The sequence below is a fragment of the Phyllostomus hastatus genome, unplaced genomic scaffold, assembly GCF_019186645.2.
Source record: "Phyllostomus hastatus isolate PE091 unplaced genomic scaffold, TTU_PhHast_1.1 phas_scaffold_78, whole genome shotgun sequence".
NCBI lineage: Eukaryota > Metazoa > Chordata > Mammalia > Chiroptera > Phyllostomidae > Phyllostomus > Phyllostomus hastatus.
The window spans coordinates 82,701,082-82,724,449 of record NW_025334041.1 but is presented as its reverse complement, the minus strand read 5'-3'; the positions used below and the strand labels follow the sequence as shown (position 1 = coordinate 82,724,449).

Here is a 23,368-nt window from a genome sequence, read left to right as displayed (position 1 = left end):
AAGAGCCGTCATTTCTGGCCCAGAAGCCGCTGGGACCGTCTTGAACTCTCTCGCACTCCGTAGTCGGAGGCTTCTGCCCATAACAAAGATGACTACCCACTTTGACTTACCACTCCCTTCAGCCCACAAAATACGTGACAGTCTTTCACTTTCGGGTCACTGTGGATGGGAGATGGCGCCGATTCCGAAGACGGTGGGGCAGATCAACCTAGGTGAGCAGGTGTGACAGACCGGGAGGGAATCCAGGAGGGCTGGGACAGCCTCACTTGGGTGTATCTGTTTTCAGTGGGATTTTGAGGTTCACGCGGTGGTAGAGGGCTCCAGCCAAACCATCCTCCTGACGCACCGTGGCTTTCCTTTCCTGTAGACTGTCCTCTGTTGCTCGGCTGCCCGCTGGGGGTCGCTGCTGTCCCCAAACTCTGCAGAGAATTCGGTCCAGAGGACTACGGAGAAGAGGTAAAAGAGACTCCTAGCTCCCCCTGGCCCTGTTTATGTCTGCCACGCCTCTTTCCACCCTGCTTTGCTGATCCCCGCCAGGCCAGGAGCCCAGTTGGGCTCCAGGGGCTCAGAGAGGCGTTGCCTAGGCCCCGCCCTCGAGAGCGTGGTGAGTGTGGGAGGAGGAAGCAGCAGAGACCAGAGAAGACGCTGCCTGGATTAATGCTTGAAGTGGACAGGGTGGGGCAGACCAGGTTCCCTGGGTTGAGCACTGGGAAGTGGGTAGGAGTTCCTTGGGGAAAGTATGACAAGAGGGAGCAGTGTGGGCAAAGACATTAAGGCAAGGAAAAGTTAAAAGAACTTTATTGAAATAAAACATGGGCTGAGGGTTTGGTTGGAACTGTAGGAGATGAGGTGGGAAAGAAGGCAGCAAGTGACTTGAAAGGCCTTGCCCAATACAGGGGTTGGGTGTCCCCAGGTAGGTTGATAGTATTATTGAGGGAGGGACAGGATCAGATTTGGGAACACTGAGAAGCAGTACTTCCTACTGCTTCCAGGTTGGTTTTCTCTAAAACCTCAAACTCATAAGTCCAGAAGTTTATTCATCACCTTTGCAAATTGGTTGCTTTTCCTCTAATCTTAGTTTTGGTTGATAACACAAACTTCCATCCAGTTGTTTCATCCAGAATTGTGAAAATCATTCTATATACTCCCCCCTTTCCTTTACCTCACACATTGAGTCAGTCACTAAAATCTACTTCTGAAATGTCTCTTGAATCAAACCCATCATTTCCGTTCCTGCTCCTGCTGCCACCTCTTTAGTTCAAGAACTCATCCTGCCCTGAATAGCTGTAATGGTCTTCTAACTAAACATTCCACCCCTAAACTATTTTATTTGAGTGTTTCACTTCCTATATCAGGTCCACTCTTATCACTGATAGGACAAAGTTCAAACTCACTGGGTCACACAGAGTTCTTCAGATATAGCTCCTTAGAATAGTCTCCTCATCAGTCTGCTTTTGCTAATTCAGCACACACTCACTGAGTGCCAGCCATGCACCTAAAACAGGCACGGTTTTCAGCTGGAAAGACAGCAAATCAAGCAGACAATATTCCTTCTATTAAATGAATTAGAAGTATCTAGTGGGAGCAGCCAACCAATAAATAAACAATATAATATGTCAAATATAAGAAGTACAATGAAAAATAAAGTGAGAAAGAGGATAGGGAGCACTGAGTTGAGTTGAGAAATTTCTTGTTTTAAAAGGAGTAGTCAGAAGGCCTTTCTACAAAGGTTTAAGCAGATGTCTGAAAGGAACAAGAAATTGAGCCATTCACCTGGGAAAGAGCATTCCAGGAAGAGGAAATAAGTACAAAAGACCTGAGATATTAGAAGTGAAGCTTCTCAGGCTACTTGGTGTGTTGTAGATTACACCAGGTAGCTGGTGTAGATCACACCTCACAGCAGCTGGAGGAGGGGCAATGAGAGGGTGGGAGATGATTTATGAAGGTTTTGGGTGCAGCCCAACCGTGTGTGGTATGTAGTGAATTAAGACAGTAGCGTAGAATATGTTTGGGGAGAGGTGGAAGGTCAAAGAATTTTTCTTTTTAGTTGGCTGGACTGGGCTGAGGAGAAAGAGAGAGGTTAAAGATATAGGGCAGGATATATTTGAATGTCAGGCACATCCTGAGGAGACTGCCTAAAATGGGTCCAGAGCATGCATTATTTCTGCCCAAGTTCCAGTTTTAGAAGTTGAAATAAAGCCACCAGAAAATTGAGTTTGAGACAAAGACTCGATGAAAGTGCTCAGCAATGTAAATGAAGATGCTGTTGAGTCAGGACTGTCTCCTGAGGGGAGCCCGGATCTAACATTGCTCAGAGGCTGACTATGCCTCAGTGACCTGAGTCCTGCCTAAGCATTATTTTACCACTCTGGTTTCCACCCAGTCCGCACCTAGTCCAGGTCTGCTCTGTTTAGGCCTGATTAGCCAAGAGGGGCATGGTGATTCCTGTTCTTCTTAGCTTACAGTAACTGAGAAAACCATTCCATCAGAACCACAGAATGTATACACCAGGCCTTGAAGGATCTTGCCTCATTTTGAATGAAGAAGTTGAGGTCCAGAGAGATTAAACAACTTGTCCAAAATCGAACAGTCAGGCAGTGGCTGAGCCGGGACTAAGATGCAAGTAGCTCTGCTCCAGCACAGCGCTCTTCCCAGTTTCATGGTGATTCACCAGGCAAGGAACCAGTAAGAAGCAGTGAATAGTAAGGCTCTAAATTGTATTAACAGCTATGTGAGCACAGCTCGGTAGAGATAATTGGAGACGAAAGGGTCTCACAAGTCTCTGAGGGGAGATAGAATGTGTACTGGACCTTGACAGTGAGGCAAGATGTGGTAAGAAGGAAGCTCAGAGCCAGGAGGGATTCAAGGACCACTGGGGGCAAATGCCAAGGCTGGAAGGAGCCTGGTGGCAGAGGGAGGATGGCAAGGGAAGATTGGAAAGGTCAGCCAGGGAGTTTTTTGGAAGGTTCCAAATCCCAGGGAGCTAGATGCCAGCGTGTGGCCCTGTCAGTGGGGGATTACTGGAAGTTTCTGAGTAAGAGAGTAATTGTTCAGAGCTTGGTTTTGGGGAGAAACATGAAGTGCAGGGAAGAGGCCAGCCAGGAATTGCCGTGCGCGGTTAAACGTGAGATAGTTCCAGGTGGGTTTTATGGGGGCTCTTCTACTCTAGGATGTGACAGGGGGCATACCTGGAAGAGGAGGTAAGAGGACTCCCATTTTAGGACTTGATTTCAGTGGCTGACCTAGTGGCAAGTCCAGGGGAGGAGATACTGCCCAGATGGTAGAGAAGGCTGGGTGAAAGGCACACGCAGTCCTTGGGAAGGCAGGGCAGTAGTGAAGGAAGGTAATAGACCGTGAGAGCTGGGACCAGTGTGTTTTGAGGTACTGAGTCAGGAGAGGGTGGCAGTAAGGTTCTCCAGGCTGGGTGGCTGCTTTGTGGTTGCCATGGTGGAGGGGTCAAGCCAGCCAAGCCCCTTGCTCTCTTTCAGAGCTCTCCCCCAACACCAGCCTCCCTCCCGTCCCCTCCCCCTCCCAGGACATAGTGGATTTTCTGCGACGGCTGGTGGAGAATGATCCCCAGGGCCTGCACCGGATCCATGTGGATGGGAGCAGCGGGCGGCTGCAGCTGTGGCACCATGGTGGGGAGTGAAGGGGTTGGGCCCAGGGATCAAGGCTGGTACCCTGGGGAGGGCTGGCCCTCAGATGCTCCTCTCTCTCATGTTCTTTCTTTCCCTTTTCTTTCTCTCTCCCGACAGATTGTCTCCTGGAACATTTCTGTGATGAAGGGAAAACAACTAGACAGAGTGACAGGGGCAAGGGGCCTGAGGGACTGGATACCTACTGTGGTCTCCAAAAGTCCTTCCTGTACCCTCCCCCAGGGTCTAAGCCCTGCCCTCAAAGACCCTCTGCCTCGGCTTCCTTCCCCAGCGGCGGCAGCTCAGACAGTCTGCTCCAGGTGGCCATGCCCCAGAGGCTCCTGCCGACTGAGGAGGTGAGCCTGTCTGGAAAGGGTTCACCCTCTCCCAGGGTTCTCCCAAGCCCCGTATTCCCATATCTGTATTCTCCCCAAATCTGGCCCTTTCACGGTCCTTCCATGCTGCTTGCCTCTCTTTGGCTTTCTCTCTCCTTCTCTCCCTTTTCTCCTGTCACCTGCCCTTCCTCCTCCAGGAAGCCAACCGCCTGGCCGAGGAGCTGGTGGCTGAGGAGGAGCGCATGAAACAGAAAGCAGAAAAGAAGCGACTCAAGAAGAAGGTAGCAGGAGGATGGAAGGAGTGGGAGCTTAGAAGGATTTGGGGGGCAGAAAGAGGGAAGCTTCATGAGAACAGGAGAGAACTCGGGGTGGTCTGCAGTGGATCCTCTGCCAGGAGGGCCAAAGGGGTGCAGGGCCTGGGGGGTCTCCTGGGGGCCATGTGGTGCAGCAGTTCTGGGGTCACACTGTACTGCCTGGGCTGAAACCTGCCTCCTGTTGATTGAGACATCTGTCTGGTAACCACTCTCTTGTCCGATTTTTCACCTGTAAAATGAGGGCAACACCTACCTCAAAGAGTTCCAAGGATTAAATGAGATAGTGTATACAAAACTCAGCCCAGCACATACATGACCTATTGTATCTATTCTACACATGAAGAGTTGGTGTCAAGATACAAATTGTGTGTGTATTTAAGTATAGTTTCAAAAATACAGCCGCCTCCTCGTTATTATTACAGCGTCAAAAGGACCGAAAGCGACAGGAGCGCATGGAGCAGGACAGTGGGGAGCCCAAGGTGAGTGTCTACAGGCAGATTCTAAGAGCACCAAGCGCCAGGAAGGTGGGGACTTGGAAGGCATGTGGCTCCTGGAGATCCCAACTCTGTGCCTATCTACCTTCCTTCCAGGTCGAGGGCACCCCAGATGGGAATGGGAGCCCCCCATCCAGCCCTGGGAACCCAGCTCATGGACAGTGTGGTGAGGAAGAAGTGAGAGCCTCCTTTCTTCTTCTCTGGGTCTCTGCCCACCCCTACTTCCCCCTACTCCATGACATACTTCATCCCCACCCCCTCCCTACCTTTCCTTTCTACTCACAGGATGCACTGGATCTTTCTAGCACTTTCGTGTCTCTGGCTTTGCGCAAGGTTGGGGATTGGCCCCCTAGTGCCCTCAGAGAGAAGGAACTGGGCCAGGAGCACCGAGGCAAGAACCTGGGCCCTCCAGAGAAGATAAACGAGAAGGGAGGGAGGTCTCCAAGAGAAGAGAGCCCCAGGCAGAATCCTAAGTCAGAGGTGAGGTGGGCCGAAGAACCACAGCCGGAACCAGAGGAAAGGGGGCCAGAGTTCGGTGGAAGTCATAAGATCTAAGGGTTGAGGACTGTGACCAGTAGGAGTTCTTTGGCCCCAAGATTAAGAAACCTGGGGTCAAGCTCCATCACTGACTCCCTAACCCTGGGTAGTTTTCCTCCACAAGAAAGCAGGGCTAATAGCATCTTACAGAGCTGTCATGAGAACTGCCTGTGTTGGTTGATGCTAATTGTAATGTTACTTGTTTGAACAAAATTAAAGAATTTGAGGAGGCCGAGGCCCAAGTCCTACTTGACTTTTCTCCTGGTCCCTAGGCATCTCCAGGACTGCTGGCAGCTGCCTTACAGCAGAGCCAGGAGCTAGCAAGTAAGATTCTTTCTCTCCCCCTCTTCCTCCCACCCTCCCTGGGGCATCCCCATCTGAACCTTCCCACCCTCTCTCCTCACCAGAAGTGGGTACTGACTTTGCCCAAAACGGTTTCTACCGCGAGGCTGTGGGCCTCTTCACTCAGGCCTTAAAGCTCAACCCTCGGGACCACCGGTAGGTTGGGGTTTGGCCACTGTGCTGGGAGGTCAGGGCAAGGTGAGGTGTTGAGGGATTGAGTTTTGGTCACTTTGTGTCCATCAGGTTATTTGGAAATCGCTCTTTCTGCCATGAGCGGCTGGGACAGCCGGTGTGGGCCCTGTTCGATGCCCAGGTGGCCCTTACCCTGCGGCCCGGCTGGCCCCGGGGCCTCTTCCGCCTGGGCAAGGCCTTGATGGGGCTGCAGGTAATGGATCTGACATTGGAAGCAGAGGAGGAATTTGAGTGGAATGGGTTGGGGATTGGGTCTACATTGGCATTTTCTAGGTAAGCTCGAAGTACCACAATGTGACAATGCCAGTGGTACTAGTAACTGGGGCCAGTTCAAGAATGGGGTCACTTTTAAGTTCTTTGACCCCTCTCCCTTGCCCGATACCTAAACTTTCCTCTTTCTAATCACTCTGGGATGAAAGCGCTTTGAGGAGGCAGCTGCTGTGTTCCAGGAGACTCTAAGAGGTGGGTCCCAGCCTGATGCAGCTCGGGAGCTCCACTCTTGTCTTCTGCGGCTTACTACGGTAAGGGGGTGGCAAGAATTGGATTGCAATGCCAAGCAGTGTTACCTTTTGCCTCGGGGGCAGCAATGGGTGGGATGAGGGGTTGGGGCTGTGCTGCTAGAAAGGGGTATATCAGGTGCCCCTCCCTTTACATTCTCAGCAGGATCAGCGAGGAGGATACCGTGCACCACCTCTGCCAACTGGATTCCCCAAGTCAGCTCCCCACACTGAGCCTGGGGCCACAGGCCTCCTATCCCTCAGTTACCCTCGAAGCACTGCTCCAAGGGCCCCTGGCCTTCTGTCTCCACCTTTGCATTATCTGCCATGTCACCTGAGCCTCTCCAACGGGATCCTCCCCCAGACTCAGAGTAGAAGACCTCCTCTCCATTTTCAGGGACTCGGGCACCCAGGGACTCGGACCCCAGCATCTACCTCAAAGGGCTGGGGCACCCAGGGACTTGGGCCCCAGCGTCTACCTCAGGCCAGATGAAGGAGGACCTGTCCCTCATAGGACAAGGCCATGTGTGTATCCCACAGAGGTAAGGGACACTGTATGGTGGCTGTTTCCTGCATATTTAGGGACCTTGTACTCTAAAACCATAATTAGAAACATTCCTGGTAGTCATTCCTCTGGCCGCATAACTTCTCTCATAGGAAGTTATGAGAGAAAGGAGCCCCATATTCACGGAAACAGCCTTTTTCTTTGTTTTTCAAACAGATGGCTTCCTTAGCGTCCTCTGGGGGCAATAAGGAAAAGCAAAATCCAAGACTCAAAAAGGGCACTGGCCCTGCCTGAGTGGTTCAGTTGGTTGGAGCACCGTCCCATATACCAAAAAGTTTCAGGTTCAATCTCTGGTCAGGACACGTACCTCGGTTGTGTGTTTGATACCCAGTCGGGGTGCATACAGGAGGCAGCTGATCAATGATTCTCTTTCCCTCCCTCCCTCTCTCTCTAAAAACAAAACATCCTTGGGTGAGATTTTTTTTTAAAGGGAACTATACAAAAGTTCAGATTTTAAGGCTATAATAGACCCCACAGCGGGTGTTGGGGGCCCACTCTGCTCTTGGCCCTGGGGGACTCATTCACTAACCAGAGCTCTGTGCTCAGGAATCGGGTCATGGTGACAAATAAGGCTGAGTCCCACCCTTCACCTTGATGGTTGCTCACCTCTTCCTAATCCCAGTTCTTGCCCTGTTTTCTCTAGCCCAGCCCCTCATGCCTTCTTTCCCGCCCGTATTTCTGTGCACATTCGGACCTATCCTTTGCCCAGTGGTCTGATGCTTACCTCCTCCAACCGCTAGAAGATTCGCCAAGGGTTTGCATTTGGGAATTCCCTTACCAGCTCCTGCCTGGAGTTGGCAGGGCCCATGCGTTTCTACACTTCCCTGCTTCTGGCTCCCCTGCTGATGTGGCTTCAGCAGGCACCCAGGCTGCTGCCACCTTGGCTGTGCTCTTCCTCCACTCCAGCACTAGGCATCGTAACTTGTCTTTACTCAGTTTTTACTCTGTATTTGCTCAGTTTTTCCACCAAGGGTCACTGCCCCCAGAGATGGCTGTAATTTTCTATTTCCTGTGTAAGAATCATGAGTTTCTTTTGGTTTCTTGGGATCCTGGCAGCTGCCTCCGGCTGGTTTTTCCCTAGCCCTTCTTGGGACACAACTCACTTAAAAGCGAATCTTCAGGTGACTCTTAGGCCTCCCAAAGTGCCATTCCAAAAGGAACCCTTCATCAAGATAAATGATTTCTGCTGCCCTATGCGTCTTGCTCAACACCACTCACACCTGGAGGTAGGAGGCGTTGCAGCTATAGTAGGATGAAGTTTGCCATTACTAGTTGAGTCGCCTTGGGCAGGTCTGTCAACATTTGTGCCTCAGTTCTTTCATCTGTAAAATGGGTGCAATTCCTACCTCACAGGGCTGTTGTGAGGATGTACAGAGAAAGTGAGAAAATACCAAGTGCCTGGTATATAGTGACTGTTAAATAAACCAATTTTTATCTGCAACTGGCGTCCATATTCACAATTCCCACAGTGGGAGTAGTGGGGTATGAGTGAATTGCTGCTTATTTCACACAAGACAGAATTCCTGGGATGATGGTTCTCAAAATGTGGTCCCTGCACCAGAAGTATCACTGTCACCTGGGAACTTGTGACAAATGCAAATTCTTAGGCCCCACCCCAGACCTCCTACATTGAAACTTACAAGGTGGGGGTGGGGGGCAGCAGTGTGTTTCAATAGTCCTCCAGGTGGTCCTGATATACCCATCCAGAGGCCATTTTGACAGAATGAGTTTGAGTTTTGTTTGCCTAATGTTTGATCACAAGAAGTGGCAGTGCTGGGCTCGAATTTAGGAAGCCTCAAGTGAAAAGGGGTTACGGCTCAGAACCAATTATCTTGACTGGCTCCTACCTTCCTAAGTAGAATTATTTGCTCTGGAAGTTCTTTGCTTGTGCCTGGCTGGGGAGTGGGGCTGGGGAGAAGTGGTTGTTTGTTTAAGGGGTGATTCGATTACTGGCTCCACCAGAAGCCTGACTATCTGGCTTTGTTCTGGGGGAATTCTCTGCTTTGGGAACTTCACTAGGGCTCCTGGCCTCTCAAAGATTGCTTTCCACTACTACTGGGTGGGATCTTTACTTTCAAGCTAGGCTGACTCCTTGTTCTTTCAGCCTTTCAAAGAAATGTCCCCTCCCTATTCTGGACTTGAATCCCTCCAAAAGCCACAGGACTCCTGATACTTTGTCCCCACACTCACACTGCTAACTGGTAGGGTTTACCCAGAAACCTGAGTTCTGAGTCCCCAAATCTGGAAAGCAGAGTGAGCCATCCTGATCTTCCTGGGATTGAGGGGTTTCCTGGGGTATGTGACTTCCAGTACTAAAACTGGGAAGGAAAGTCCTGGGTAAGCTGGAATGAGTTGGTCACCCTAATCGAAAGGTTCCAGAGAGACCTTTAGAGGGGGACAAAGGAAATAAGCAAGGGGCCCTGGACATGAACCAGAGGAGGTATGCATGTGTTCTGTATGTGCATTGAAGGAGCAGCACGGACACCAAGAATGCTCATTGTATATAATTGCCGACAGATCCTTAGTTCTATGCTAGTAGTCACTGTCTGTTTCTGTCTATAATGCCAGTTTTCTTCCATTTGCCCAGGTTTGCAAGGTTGTCACTGACTCATGCAATTTTTGGTCGCTGGGGGAATCACACTGATTCCTTTTATTTGACAACCTCCCTCTCTCTCGCTCCAAGTCTGGCCCTGAATTCCCTCTGCTCTTACCTTTTGCAGTGTCCAGAAATACACTACTTCCTCAGTCTCCAGTCCACACTGCACATTAGCCTGCCCCAAACATTGCTCTCATTACTTCTCTAAAACCTCCAAAGACCAGACTCTCTACACTACAATGCCTGAATTTCTACACTTGGCCATTCTCCCCTCCTCTCTCTGCAATTTCTTTTCTTTCAGTCAGGCCCAGTCACAGTCATAGGGACAGCACCTGTCATGGCAAAAAGCATGAGCTTCTGAGTCAGACAAACAGGTGAGTCCCGACCCCACCACTTAGAAGCTTCATGACATGACCAAGTTTCCTTGGGCTTCTGTGATTGTCTTCTCATCCTTGAAATGAAAGCCTCGTTATCTTATGGGGTTATTGTGAAGATTAATTGGTGTAAGACACCTGGAACTGTTCAATAAGTGGTAGCTATTGTCTGAAAATGCCTGGTTCCTTCTGCCTTCCAGCCTTGTTCACCCTCCCTGAAATATCTTCTCCTGGGACCTCCACCTGCAACTCAGGCCCTAGCTCTGCACCCTCGAACCCTTGAAACTGGGACTGTGGCATCTGGGCAGATGCTTGGGAAGATCTGAGGAGGATGGAGGGACTGATCCGGAGAGACAGGAAGCAGGGAAGAGGCCTAAGCATAGTTTCCTGCTGATCAGTTGGGAAGGCCAGGCGTAGGGGAAGGCCTGTAGCTACCGAGTGTTCGCCTTCCCTCCCCATCATACTGCAGGAGGCTGGTTAATCTCCAGTGGAATAAATTAATCTCAGAATGTCTGGCAGCGGAGGTAGGCTGGGTTCTCCACCCCTCAAGGCAGCTACTCTAAGCTCCGCCTCTGCAGGCCTGGTCGGGCCATCCCACCCTCCCGACACTGCCACTGCCACCGTCCTAGTGGGAGCATTTTCTGCCTGATTGTGGACTGAAGGTCCTGAAAGTATGGGTGTCGTGCGCCCCCCCGCAAACGCGCACCACTTTGTGACTCAGTTTAGTGTTCTTTTGGCGAGGGCGGGGAGAAGTGTTGCTGGCTCCGTTAACAAATGACCTAAGGGCGGGGAAAGAGGAAAGAGTCGGGAGGCCGTTGTCAGTTTGAGGCCGGTCTAGAGGTTAAGAACAGTGTTTCTGAGGCTGTGGGGGATCAAAGGTGCTGTGGAGTCTTACGACCCAGGCTGCTAGTAGGGGAGGTTCACCGCAGGTACCAAAGGTCCATCCCCTTCCTCAGCCTCGAGTCTGCGGAGCTTTGAATGCTGGCTGGGCGCTTAGGACCAAATCCTGACCTGGGGGCTCTTCCTTTGCAAAATGGCCATAATTATATCACCTACTTTGTAGGGTTATTAAGAAGTTAAAAGAAACTGCTCCGTACAGTGCCAAGCACGGAATATCCGAAATAACCAGCGGATTTTGCTCTTACTGTTCTGGGAGTGGGATCGAGTCGTGGTTCGGTAGTCTCGACTTTATTCTCAACAACTAGGAAAGGTTGGCGTCTGGAACTGTGAGCTGGAATTGGCCAGGATCGACATCGCCCTCCACCCATAACCCGGACAGGGCGCGGAACGCAGAGGCGAGGAGGTAAAAAAGCCCAGGGCTCCAGAGCTGAGGCTGCGGCTTCGCCTTCAATCGTCCACCTGTATATCCTCGTCTGACAGGTGGGGCCCGGAGTCAGGCCGCGCGGGGCCCGGACCAAGGCCGAGGCAGGGGGCGCCCTCCTGCAGCGCCAGCGGGCCCTGCACTTTGGGGGACAGCGCGCGCAGCGAGGCCACATCGGCGCGCATCTCCTCCACGTCGCGCTTGAGCTTGGCACGCCGGTTCTGGAACCACGTGACCACCTGCGCGTTGGCCAGGCCGAGGCTGGCCGCCAGCCCCTCGCGCTCGGACGGCGCCAGGTACTTCTGGAATAGGAAGCGCCGCTCCAGCTCCAGCACCTGCTGCGCCGTGAAGGCCGTGCGTGACTTTCGCCGTCTGCGGCCAGCCGGGCCGGGGCCCAGAGCACCCGGGGCCGCTCGGCCTGCGGGGGGATAGGGCGGCCGTCAGTCAGTCTCCAGCCTGCAGAAATCGGGCTTCGGCGGGTAGGAAAAGCTGGGGATGGGGTCAGGCCGGGGTGGGGGTGAGGGGATGGAACTAGACCGTGGTCTCTTGGCGAACTGCGGGAGGGTCAGGCCCAAGAAGGGTGTGGGGACACAAAGTGGAACCAGCCACTGGGGAACGGGAGGCTGCAGGCTGAGGGCTTGCTACGAGGGGAGGAGGAGGAGGGCGCAAGGTCTGGCCTCCTGGGGCGGGGCCTTTGAAGCCTGCGGGAGCCCCCGATTGAGCCGGCTTGCAGGCTGGTGCCGACAACGGAGGTGGGGGCCAACCACGGTCGGAGCAGGGCAGCTGCCCGGGCATGGTGAGGGTAACAGGATCCAAATCGGGCCCTTCGTTAGACTCGTGGGTTGTGTCGGGCCCTCTCAGCATACTCTGGTTTAGTGACTCGCTCCCACCCTCCTCTAGCATGAAAGGCAGGTAGGTAGTGGGAGTACAAAGGGCAAGAAAAGGCAAAGTCCGGAGTCGTGGGGCCCTTGCCACTCCAAGGCCCTTCAAGTCTTTGCGCCCTCTCGAGAAGAGAGGGGGTTTGAAGTGGAGCGTGTTTACCGGGAGGGGTCCGAGCCCCGCCTTCCATCGCTTTCTGCTCTGCCCTTGCCCTAACTCACTTGTTTACAGCCTCGGCTCAGGCCTTTTGTCTCCTTCTCTCTGGCCTTTCTCTGTCGCGATTGCCCCGCCTACAGCGAAAGGACCCAAGGGTCCCTCAACTCTGAACAGCCCTGTGCTGCCCCTCAGCGCTGGCGGCCTCCAGGAGCAGCTGCCGAGCCTGGAACTAACGGACGGGGAGGAGCTGGAGGTACGAGTCCCGGCACGTGGGCAGCGGGCAGGGAGCAGGGCAGGGTAGGGTGGTGGCCAGGGCAACAGAGGTGGAGACCGGGAACTTGGAGGAGAGACATGGGGAGAAGGCCAAGTCACAGGGCGCGACCCGGCCGGCGCTGTACCTTCAGAGGGCTGCAGGGCGCGCCCGTCCAGTCCACGGAAAGCTTTACTAGTCAGCTTCTCCAGCGCGCACAGCGGCGACATAGGAGCTGCGCTCAACTCTGGAAGCGGCGACGCCGACTGTCCTCGGGGGACCCAGCGCGGGCCTAGGATGTCTGCGATGCTGAAGGGTGTCCGGGCTGCCTGGGGCTCAGGTTCCGAGCTCATGGCTGGCCAGGCTGTGACGGTTCTGCCGCCCGCTCCTCTTGGCTCCAAAGCTGCCTGAGCCCCAGCGGGCGGCTCCCGATCTGGGCCCCCGCCTCGGACCCGCCCCCCACGCTGGGCCTGAGCCCCGCGTGTCCCTCCTCCTGCGCCCCCGCTCCCCAACCCCGGGCCGTGGTGGATCCGCAGCAGCGATATTTGTACAGGCTAAGGAGGTGCTCAGAGAAGCCGGTGGAAGACCCCTCGGGGTCCGGCCACCTGGCTGCTCCGCGCTGCCCGAAGCGACCCGGGGTCACTCTGGCTGGACCCTTCCTGGGCGGCCCCCAGATGCTGTGTGCCGCAGACTCCCCGCCTAACCGCCGCTCTGGCTCATAAACTCGTCGGCAATAAAATTGCTTTCCCTGGCTGCGACTGTGCTAATATCCCCGATCTCACCCTAGGAAGGACCTCAGTCTCCTGACCTGGACCCTTCGTCCCCTCCCCATCTCTGCTGAAAACTCTTAAAGAAGTCCCGGCGGCTGGAAGTTATTAGTGCGGCGGGCGGGGTGGGGGGAGCTGGGGGGACTCAAGAGTTGGAAGGACTTGGTCAGGCTGAGCGACCGCAAGGGGGAATCGAGGGGATGCGCTGCGCAAGCACGCACGCACAGGTGAGTGGACTGCGGCCGGCTCTGCGGCTGGACCCAAGGCTGTCCCAGCGCGGCTCAGAAGCCCTGAGAAAGTCAGAACATCTGATGAGGCTGGAGACCTGGCGCTCAGGAGAGAGGACACAGCAAACCCAGAGCTAGTGCTACCGCCCAGGGGGAGTCTTTGCCAGTCAAGACTGGCCTCCACAGAGGGCCTTCTGGTTACACATCAGTCTATCAGTGTATATCTTTGTCTCCCTATTAAGCTCCCGTCGTCCCAGTAGGGGTTTCCTAGCCTGCGGAGGCCCAGAATCCGGCCAGCAGGAGCGGTGGTGGGAGGGGCCACTGCCGTATAGATGAGTGACTTGAAGGGCAGGCTTCATCCAGCCAACCTGATTCCAGGACAGAAACCCCTGCCAAGCCAAACTCCAAGGCCTGGGATATTCATTCCCATTGTACCTGCGTCCCGTGTGTCATTCTCTCTTCTCTCCCATAGCTAATCTAGTCTGGGGCTCACACGAGGGCGAGCACCTCCACAACCCTCGTTTATAGGAATAGGGCAGTTCTGGGATAGTGCCGCTGCACCAGAGAAGGCCCAACAAGGCAAGGCTTTTGTTCTGACGTCACACCAAGACAGCGAGTGGAGCCAGGGCCTGGAGACAGAGAGGCCCGCCACTCCGGGCAACTCACACTCGGAACTCTCTATGATGGGTTTCTTCTAGTTTTTTCAAACAGTGCCATAAAGAAGCCGACTGGTCACCCCAGGACTGTCCATTCTGTCACCTAGTCTCTGTAAACATCTGTGCCTCCCACCATTTGTGCAGTGATCTTCTGGGTCCACCTGTCTAGTCCCTGGAGCAAGTAGAGCCAGTATTTGGGGTGCCCCAAACAGAGCTTGGGAGATCTGAGGCACCTGGGCCAAAGAATCCTTGATGAGACAGGAAGACGCTTTGATCATGGTGGTAGGGAACTGCAGGTTGAGGCACTTACCTAGTCCACCCAACAAAGGTGGAGAAACACAGGGTCTTAGTAAAAGCTCCTTCCACTGACCATCCCATCCCCCATACACACAGACACTCGCAAAGCGCCCTTGCAACAGTCTGAGCAACTCAGCCCAATGGGTCAGAGAGCACAGTTAGGCCACAGCAGAAAGCCGAGATGCCTCAGGACTTTGTTAATTGGTTGTCAATGGTGGAGGGCAGAGCAGGGCCAGGAGAGATCCTCCTAGCTGAAGGCCTTAGCCCTTTGAACCACCCTGGTGGTTTCACTTAATCTGAAATTAAAGAGGGTCCCAGGAGGCTGCAGGAACTGGCTAGCTCAGGTCCCAGGCCTGTCACTAGACACTACCACTTTCACTCCTGCACCCTCTATGTGGCATTTGTCATCCCTTCTGCTCTCGATTACCAGTGTGTGTCTGTGGGGAGTGTGGGGATCTCCCGAGGGCCTTTGCTGTCTCTGCTGCCTACCTTCTTTGCCCTGCAAGTGGGCTCAGGTAATGGGGTTGCACAATGGGGTTCGGCAATCCCCACATGTGAGTTTGGGGGAGGAGAGGGTGAGAGAGACTAGTAATGGGAGGAGGCTGCTGACAGCAGAGCCCAACTGAGGTCTTCCCAGCAGCCAGCGATGTGTCCCGACGATTGTGGGGCCACAGGGGGGCACTTTTTCCCAGCGAAGCATCTGGAATCCGAGCTGGGGAGAAACCAGATCCTAGGAGTGGGTCATAGGAGGGTGAGTGATTAATGAGGAAGATTAAGAGATTAAGCCTGGGTTTGGGGCTTGCAGGGGAGCTCAGTTGTCTCAGACTACTCCCACCCCAGTTTGGGAGCCCAGCCCCAAGCCCTTGGGAGACAGGCTCTGGTGCTCCTTGCTGTGTGCCTCTTCCTCCCCCAACTGTGGTCCAGCCCTCCCTGCCTTGGGTCCTCACCAGAGCGACCCAGACAGAATCACTCACCACTGCCCTCCAGCGTTTTCCTCTCCCAGCATTCTCGAGCAGCAGTCCCTCGCGCCTCCCTCAGATTCCCCTCCTGGTTCTTTTCAGACACTTCAGGGGTCCTCTGCCCTCTCCCTTTGCAGAGAGCTCCACATTTGGATTTTCACTCCCTTGGGAAGGTGTCTCAATTCCCTTAAATTTTTAAAAAATTATTTATTTTTAGAGAGAAGGGAAGGGAGGAGACAAAAAGGGAGAGAAACATCGGTAGGTTGCTTCTCCCACACCCCCTGTTCGTATGTGCCCTGTCTGAGGATAGTGGATTGAACCCACAACTGAGACATGTGCCCGGATGGAGACCTCTTGCCTTTCAGTGCAACTGCCCAACCACCTGAGCCACACCAGTCAGGGCTCAGATCCCTTTTAATGATGCTTCCTCACACCTGCCCTCATCACCCCTTTGATTTCCCCTTCCTCATCACCCCCCCCCCTTTATCTCTCACTCCCTGACACCACACCTCTCACCTACTCTACCCTTTTCACCCTCTCATCTGGCAAGTTCCTCTACCCAGGCCCACTCCAGATACACCCCTCTTCTTTGGTATGGAGATCTGTTCAATGAACTGCTTTTACTCTTTGGATTTCTCACTCCAGTCATTGCCCTGAATTGTGTGTGTGTGTTTGGGGGGAGGGGGTACGTATGGGGATCCCCAGAATAACCCCTCTGGGGAGGTGCAGAGGATAGTCTCAGAGATGTGCTTGCCACTCCCTGCCCCCTGCCCCTCGAAGCCTTTAGCCTGCCTGCGAGCTAAGTGGGTGGGGGTTCAGGGAGGAAACTCCAAGCAGAGGAGCTTGGGCAGGGCATCCATCCATCTTGCACACTTCTGGGGTGGTTTTTTCTTTCAGCAAATGTTACTGCAGAGTGAACTGATTTAAACACTGAAATTTTAGATTCGATACTTCTAGGGACTCAAGTTTTTGAGTTCCTTCTGTTCTTTTACACTGTTTCACAAGCTCTGCGTAACCGCTGACAGCTGAGGGTGTGCTGCAGGCTGGGAGCGGGGAGCACAGAATACTCAGACACTTCCTGCCCCCACACAAACTTACATACAGCCTGAGACTCACTGTCACAGGGAAGTCCATTATCCTCACCCCTGCCTCCCCTCCCCCAAGTCCTGGGAGTGACTGGCTAGGCTGAGAGGGATGGTTTCCTTCAGTGCCAAAGGTGGGGTGGGGGGTGCAAATCTTGGTCCCTCCTCCCCCAGGCCAAAGCAGCTAGGTGAGAAAGGACAGCAGAGGCACCCACAGGGATGGCGAGGGTGGCGGGGGCCCTGCAGGCGAGGACTAACACCTACACCTGAAAGTACTTCAAGGTCAAAGGCCCTGGGGACAGGGCCAGTGCACGTGTGCTGTGTCACAGAGCCCAAGAGAACCCGAGGAGTTGATTCACCTGTCCTGGCGCAGGCAGAGAACTGAGTAACCCCAGGAGACGGGGTCTGCGTGGAGTAGCCAGGAACGGGGTTGATGAGCCCGAGCCCGTAGACCAGGGAGAGACAGAGAGACACAACACAGCCCGCAGCTGGCCTGCATCAGCAACCTGGGAAAATGCCCCACAGCTGCTGCCACCACAGTCGCTGACAGGCAAAAATGAGGTTCCATTAAGGTGGGATGAGGTGGGGCAACTGCTCCACCTCAGGTCCAGGCCTGAGTGCCTTTGGCTGCTCCTTGGCCACAAGCCATGTGTATGTCATCAGAGGCCTCATCTCTCGGCTTGGTGTTCAGGCCTAGGGGCCTCTGGCAGCCTTATATTCTAGCTGGACATTCTTGACCCAAGACAAACCCCAACCAGACTACTCCCCAATTCCTGCAGCTGTTTGGGCAAAGAAGAGCCCCCAGAGGTGTCTCTATTCTCTTTCCCCTTAGTTCACACCTCTCCTTTCCAAATCACTCTCCCAAAACCCCCTTTCACACATTAACTGCCTTGGGAAGAGCCTGAACGCAGAGTGCTCTGCTGCAGCTTAAATTTCAGAAGACGGTGGGGAACTCTGGGATAGACAGAATTAATCCAAAATCTTGAGATACAGGAGGTCTGTCTGGAAAGTGTCCAGCCATGTCATTTGAAAAATAGAGACATTTATTGAAGAAGATACAAGAAACATTGTACACAGGGCAATGACACCTCAGTACTCTTCAAAGTAGGCACCTTGGGACCTCACACAGTTCTCCCAATTACCATCAGCTACCCCATCATATGTTCCTGAATCTCATCAAGGATCTGAAATCTCTTCCCTTTCAAAAGTGATTTTAGTGTTGGGAAAAGGCAGGCCCCAGGGCACCAAATCTGGGCTATTGGAGGTTGAGTCACCTGGTGATTTGATATTTCACCAAAAAACTCTGCAGGAGATCTGATACATGAGTTGGCGCATTGTGGTGATGAAGCTGCCAATCACCAGTTACCCATAGCTGCAGCCTTCTGAATCATCAAACTTAATGCAAAACTTGAGGCAGATTTGTTGCTCTACTCCAGGGGTGTATAACCTTTTGGTGTCTCTGGGCCATACTGGAAGAAAAGTTGTCTTGGGCCAAATATTAAATACATTGTGACACGTAATCACAAAAGCATCTCAATGTCTTAAGTAAATTTATAATTTTGTGTTGGGCCACATTCATAGCCATCCTGAGCAGCTTGCTGCCCATGGGCTGCAGGTTGGACACCCCTGCTTTCTCAGTCATTCTGAATGCACCAGCCGCACAGTACACAGGCTCACTCAATGGCATCTACCACCCTCACTGACTAGTGAAGCTGTCACTGTTCATGCACGTGCTTTTCAGTCAACTCTCCTTGGCTGCCAGGTTACATCGATGTCATGCAAACCATTTTCATATTTAATAGTTGGGCTTTTTCTGGATAGACCTCATATGCTGGTGTAGAGACAGGCCCAAGGTCTGTGGAAGAAGCACTGATTGACTGAGGGAGTGTTTCCTGGAGGAGATGACACATAGGACAGCTGAGTGTGGAGGGGGTTAGGGGTGGGGAGGCATTCCGGGGCATGAGGCCTGAAACATGGGAAGTTTTCAGAATCTTGGAGATCAGACCTCAGCTAGGTGATTTAGGTTTTAAACTTGGGATATGGTAACATTTGTGCTGCCTGCTCCATCCCACTTGTCCCAGCGCATTTGTTAATTAGGCCTTCAGCCTCCCTGTTACTATCCCAGTCAGGCAAGTTTCTGGCTATCCCAGTAAGAGGCCTGGAGAACAGGGACACTGGCTGCGTTCATTTCCAGAGCCCAGTGCTGATGGCCAGACTCATGAGGACAAGGAATGTTTGCTGAATTATCTGTAGAGTGCCTTAGAGTTGCCTTTGCTCTCCTGGGCACCAGCTCACTCTCTATAGCCTGGCTTCCCCTAACCCAGCTACCTGAAGGCGCATTGAATCTTGTATACGCAGCCAGGTCTCCAACTCTATCCCTGTGTGTGCCCCATGCCCCTGTTTTTTTAGACTCCTCACAGTCCAAATCTTTAGGTTTTTCTTTAAAATATCACTCTTCAGTTCTGCAGTGGCCACTGTCCAACCCAAGCCCTACACTCACTACTCTTGAATCAGGAACCCTCTACTTAGGCCTGCATCACAGGTTGCAACATCCAAAGACAGTGAAAGCTCCCCTCCAGAAAAACTTCCCTTCACGAAAAACAGCTGGTGTGGGTGGCCTGGCCTCACTTAGTTCACTTTCTGAGTTTTACATGTATAGGGTCCTCTATCCCTCTTCTCTGGTCATTCACTGAGGGACATCCTTCTTGATGACACTCAGAGGATTTATGAGGGAAGCAAGACATAGGACAAAGCATGAGGGTGTGGTAGGAAAGAAGGAAGACAGGTGCTTTATTAAAGTTTTTATTTCAAAAAAATAAAGCCACAATTAATTTCACATAAATATCTGGGGAGGGAAGGGGGGAGGGATGGGATGGGGCTTGGCCCCTACCTCCTCTTCTCTTTCACACTGTATTGTAAAAGCAAAGGGGATGGCTGAGGGGAGAGCAAGAGGGAGAAGTAGTCAGTGGGAGAGTCCTTACCTGAAAGGCCCCCTCAGCCCACCCCTGCCCTGGTACTGCCTTGGACCTGGCTCACCTTGCCGAACCAGCGGGAGAGCCATATCTGCTTCATGGTCATGTGATCAGGGAGCACTTCATTGTCAAAAAGGAGCTGCACCTGGCAGGGAGATAGGAGCAGTTTTACAAACTGTCCTCTTACACCATCAATAACTAATCTGGTCCATTCTAACCTCTCTCCCTCCCTTTGTGGCCCCTCCCCCTCCCAAAAGAACCTACTGTGGGAATACTCACATGCTGGGGATTTAGCATCAACTGATGGCATAGGACCCTCCGGAGATGGCGAACCTCAGCTCTAACAGAACATCGGACATATTTATTCTGGGGGTGGGGAGAGTAAGGAAGAAGACAAGGTGTGTGAGAGAAGGGCCCTGGGGAAGTGAATTTCCTTAGAGAGGCCCTCCCTTAGCCCCTCTCACCTGCAGAACGCTTTTATTCTTGTCTTTGCCAGAACTGGGGGGAAACAGACATAGGTCAGAGAGCCCTATCTTTCCTTTATGCCCATGCAGAGCTGTGATAGACTCTCTTCAAGGGAACAGACACTCCCTTACTAGGAACCCTCTCCCTGAGCCCCTCCCTGGCCCTGTGTCATTGACAGTGTCACTTCAGACAGCCCAGGACCTGCCCCTCACCTCAGCCGCTCCAGGCATAGGCTCAGCTGCTCATCGTAGCGATAGTAGTGGGCTTTAGAGTGGTCGAAGCTACTGAAGGGGAGGCCGAGGTTGCTCAGGGCTGGCTCTGAGAAAGATAGAGTAGCAGTACAGGTTCCACAGTCCTCTTTCCCCAGAGAGCAAAACTGGGCAGGAAGAATGTTCTGGGGGCTTTACCTTACCCTCCTGCTGTCATGCGACATACCTTCCCCGCTGGGCTGGGTGACTCGGTCCAAGCCTCGAGACTGGTAGAATTCTCGAATCCGTTTCTCTTCACCTAGAAGGCAGTGGAGTATGGGCAGTAAAGTATTAGCTCTCCTTCACTCTGTCCTTCTGGCTGTCAACCTCTTTATTTTAAAAGATATTTATTTATTTATTTATTTTTAGAGATAGGAGAAGGGAGAGAGAAAGAGAGGGAGAGAAACACTGATTGGTTGCTTCTTGTACCCACCACAACTGGAGACTGCCTGAAACCCAGGCATGTGCCCTGACCCAAGGGACAAACTGGCAACCTTTTCTTTTGCAGGTGGATGCCCAACCAACTGAGCCACAGTAGTCAGAGCAACCTCTTTACCTACATGAGTCCCACAAAGCCCTTGTCACCTCAAGCTGCTACCCAGCATCAGTCCTCTAGAAGCCCCTCAGAGTCAGGTTGGTCACTCACTATCTTGCAAGCCAGGCACTAGCTTGTACACGATGTCCTGCATGACCCGGTCCAGTTTGAGGTTAAGCAGTGGCTGTGTCTCGTGGATCTTAATGTTGCACATGGGGCAGTACTTGCTGGTTTGGAGGTACTTCACAATACAACTCTTGCAGACTGCAGGAAAAGAAAAGCAGACTCTCAGGCCCTCTGGGAATCAGGTTCATGGACTGGAGGAGGTGCCTGGGTGGTTGGGACAGGTAAGTACAGAGGCTGACAGCCAGCTTGGTGGGAACTAGGGCCTGGAAGAACCAGTCAGGGTCCAGAAAACTTACAAGTATGAAGACACTCTGTGATGGTGGTGGCATCCACAAAGTAGCCGGCGCAGAGGCAGCAGACGATGTGCTCATTCAGGTCTTTGATCTTTACTCGGACCTCCTCCTGCAGGAACAACCTCTGTCACGGATCACCCTTCCCAGCCCCAACCCTTGCGCCTTCCCCGCGGCCAAGCCCCGCACCTTGCGCGGTCAGCAGGGGATTAGCTCCCCAGGGCTGACACTACCCCTCTGCTCAGGAGAGGGCTCTGCGCACAGCGGGGACTCCCTTCACGTGGATTCGCCCGACCTTCCTTTCCTAGGGGAGAGTACAAGACGTGGGCGGCACAGTACGCAGGCGTCCTAGCCCGGAGTTTGGCAACTAGACCGCAATCGCGCAGGCGCACTGGAACCCCTGTCCCTGCGCAGGCGCATTGGGCGCCCGGCCAGCCAAGGCCTGTCCTCTAGTCGGCCCCAGTTCGCAACGCTAACCGACCACAGAAGTAACCCTGCCGCCCCTGCACCTCGTTCCGTAGCGGGTCCATCTTGTACACTGACTGGAGCTGGTTCCGAAGCCTCATCGCGATCGCAATCTGGCCCCCCTGAGGAGACGCCATCTTAAAGGCTGATCCCGGCCTGCCACTTCCGGTGCCGCCTGCAGGGCGGGACTTGTCACCCAGCAACGAGGGCTTAGGCCTTTTTGGATTTGCTGACTCTCTGTAAGTCCCCGCCCATGTCCTTTCTCCCCGTGTGCTCACCTGAGCCCCAGTGGCCCCACCCCCTCTTTCCCCGGTAATTAGGAAGGGGGGCGGCGTGGGGAGGATCCCTTTTTCCTTGACCTTTTGTAGTAATCATCATAATAGACTCTACCGGACCTCGGACCTCGGGACTAACTTTTGGAGCCAGCAAGAGACTCCCCTCCTACCCGAAAAGGCCCGATGGTCTCCACCCGCCTCCGCTCAGGGTCGTCCAGCTCCTGTGACAACCACCCGGCTAATACCCCTCCCGGTCCCTCTCTTGGGAGTGTCGCCCTCTTCTGCTGACGCCTTGACGTTAAGGAGCTTCATCCCGATGGAGGGCCTTCCCCCAACTCCCGAGCGGGAGTTTTCCCGGGCTTTGCGGAGTCTCGGAGAGGATGTCGGGGAGGAGGGAACCCTAGAGACTTGGTAGTAATCTTACATTACCCCCACCCCCATCCTTCCCCTGCCGCCGGGGACGGGGTGGGGGCAGGCCCTCGTTAATGATGATGATTCAATCATAGGCGCCTGCGGAGGCCTGGGACAGACTAATGCAGAGCAGATGCCCAAGGAGGAGGGGAGGACGACTAGGACACTACCGCACACACACACACAAGCTGAGACAGCGATCCCCTGCAGTAAGCTCAGCCCAGTATTTGGGGAAAACTTAGGGGGCCCCGGAAGCTTGTACACCGCTGTCCCCAGGAACTTACAGTGGGATTAAAAAACAAGGATAAATTTCTATGAAGTTTTTTAACACCGAATGCATTTGGAGGTTGAAGAAGGGAGAAAGCCTTTTGGGGTCCCAGTGGAGATCCCAAAAGGCTTTCTGAAGGAAGTAAGACTTCGTGTGGGGACAATTTAGAGTTGGGGACGGGGGCGGGGCGGGAAGAAGTGTGGTGGAAACAGAAAAGGAAGGCTGAGTGGAGGGGAGTGATTGGAGAGGGCTAGGAAGCAGGCCAACTTGTGCATTTGAGAGTAGTGGTGGAAGAAGCAGGGACTTACAGAGAAGACTTTTAGCTTGTGGGCCGTAGGGCGCTAGCCGACCCTTGGAGAGGGTTACCCAATGAAAGAAACACTTTTGTTCTTTTATCTTCAGAGTGAATTGGAGTGGATGAGCAGCAAGAGGTTGTGGCAGTAGTGATTTTTTAATACTACTTCTCACTATAGCCACTGCTTACATCCCTGGTCCAAGATGCCATCATCTATCCTCTGGATGAGCAGTGGTATTTTGCCTGCTTTTCTTGCTTCCACTGTTGTCCCCTCTTTAGTCAATTCTCAACAGTGCAGCTCAGAGTAATTCTGATAAAATATGAATAAAAACAGATACAAGGATACTTACCTGGCAGAGATACCATGATCACCAAGGTGGTTTTCCTAGGGTAAGGCTTAAACATTGTACTTCGTGTGCGCTGACCCCTGTGATTTCGCCAAATGTGGGAAAATTGACTGCATAATTTATGGTAGTGGGGGACTGCTTCACCCTCTCCCAGAAAAAAAAAGGAGGGAGGGAGGGGGAGGATACAAGGAAAGTT

General features: G+C 53.2%; 3 protein-coding genes, 1 long non-coding RNA gene and 1 pseudogene across 10 annotated transcripts; 3 read left to right on the top strand and 2 right to left on the bottom strand.

Moving 5' to 3' along the window:
• The first annotated feature begins 86 nt into the window (after positions 1-86).
• Positions 87-8,346, top strand: TTC31 (tetratricopeptide repeat domain 31). 6 transcript variants are annotated; one of them, XM_045828903.1, is made up of 13 exons: positions 87-212; positions 368-456; positions 3,489-3,638; positions 3,756-3,991; positions 4,168-4,251; positions 4,707-4,763; positions 4,875-4,955; positions 5,064-5,258; positions 5,588-5,639; positions 5,723-5,813; positions 5,901-6,042; positions 6,269-6,370; positions 6,513-8,346. In XM_045828903.1, exons 1-13 carry the CDS (start codon positions 166-168, stop codon positions 6,837-6,839), a joined length of 1,653 nt encoding a protein of 550 aa, XP_045684859.1. In that variant the 5' UTR covers positions 87-165; the 3' UTR covers positions 6,840-8,346. The 6 variants fall into 6 exon arrangements, with proteins under 6 accessions (XP_045684859.1, XP_045684858.1, XP_045684861.1 ...); XM_045828902.1 differs by having other exon boundaries at positions 6,510-8,346; XM_045828907.1 differs by having other exon boundaries at positions 168-212; positions 3,536-3,638.
• Positions 8,347-11,107: 2,761 nt separating this feature from the next.
• Positions 11,108-13,234, bottom strand: LBX2 (ladybird homeobox 2). 2 transcript variants are annotated; one of them, XM_045828209.1, is made up of 2 exons: positions 12,636-13,234; positions 11,108-11,620 (listed from the first exon to the last, which is right to left on the bottom strand). In XM_045828209.1, exons 1-2 carry the CDS (start codon positions 12,838-12,840, stop codon positions 11,229-11,231), a joined length of 597 nt encoding a protein of 198 aa, XP_045684165.1. In that variant the 5' UTR covers positions 12,841-13,234; the 3' UTR covers positions 11,108-11,228. The 2 variants fall into 2 exon arrangements, 1 of the variants encoding a protein (XP_045684165.1); XR_006784432.1 differs by lacking the exon at positions 12,636-13,234 and adding an exon at positions 12,303-12,339 and having other exon boundaries at positions 11,493-11,620.
• Positions 11,548-12,780, top strand: LOC123811752. The gene is made up of 3 exons (XR_006784433.1): positions 11,548-11,681; positions 12,378-12,490; positions 12,642-12,780. It is a non-coding gene; the product is annotated as an uncharacterized LOC123811752 (long non-coding RNA).
• Positions 13,235-19,270: 6,036 nt separating the features above from the next.
• On the bottom strand, positions 19,271-21,769 carry PCGF1 (polycomb group ring finger 1). Its single transcript, XM_045828201.1, has 9 exons — positions 21,621-21,769; positions 21,118-21,223; positions 20,807-20,959; positions 20,348-20,419; positions 20,125-20,230; positions 19,912-19,945; positions 19,727-19,813; positions 19,512-19,592; positions 19,271-19,409 (listed from the first exon to the last, which is right to left on the bottom strand). Exons 1-9 carry the CDS (start codon positions 21,711-21,713, stop codon positions 19,362-19,364), a joined length of 780 nt encoding a protein of 259 aa, XP_045684157.1. The 5' UTR covers positions 21,714-21,769; the 3' UTR covers positions 19,271-19,361.
• A 1,398-nt stretch (positions 21,770-23,167) lies between these two features.
• Positions 23,168-23,321, top strand: LOC123812305 (annotated as a pseudogene).
• Positions 23,322-23,368: the final 47 nt, after the last annotated feature.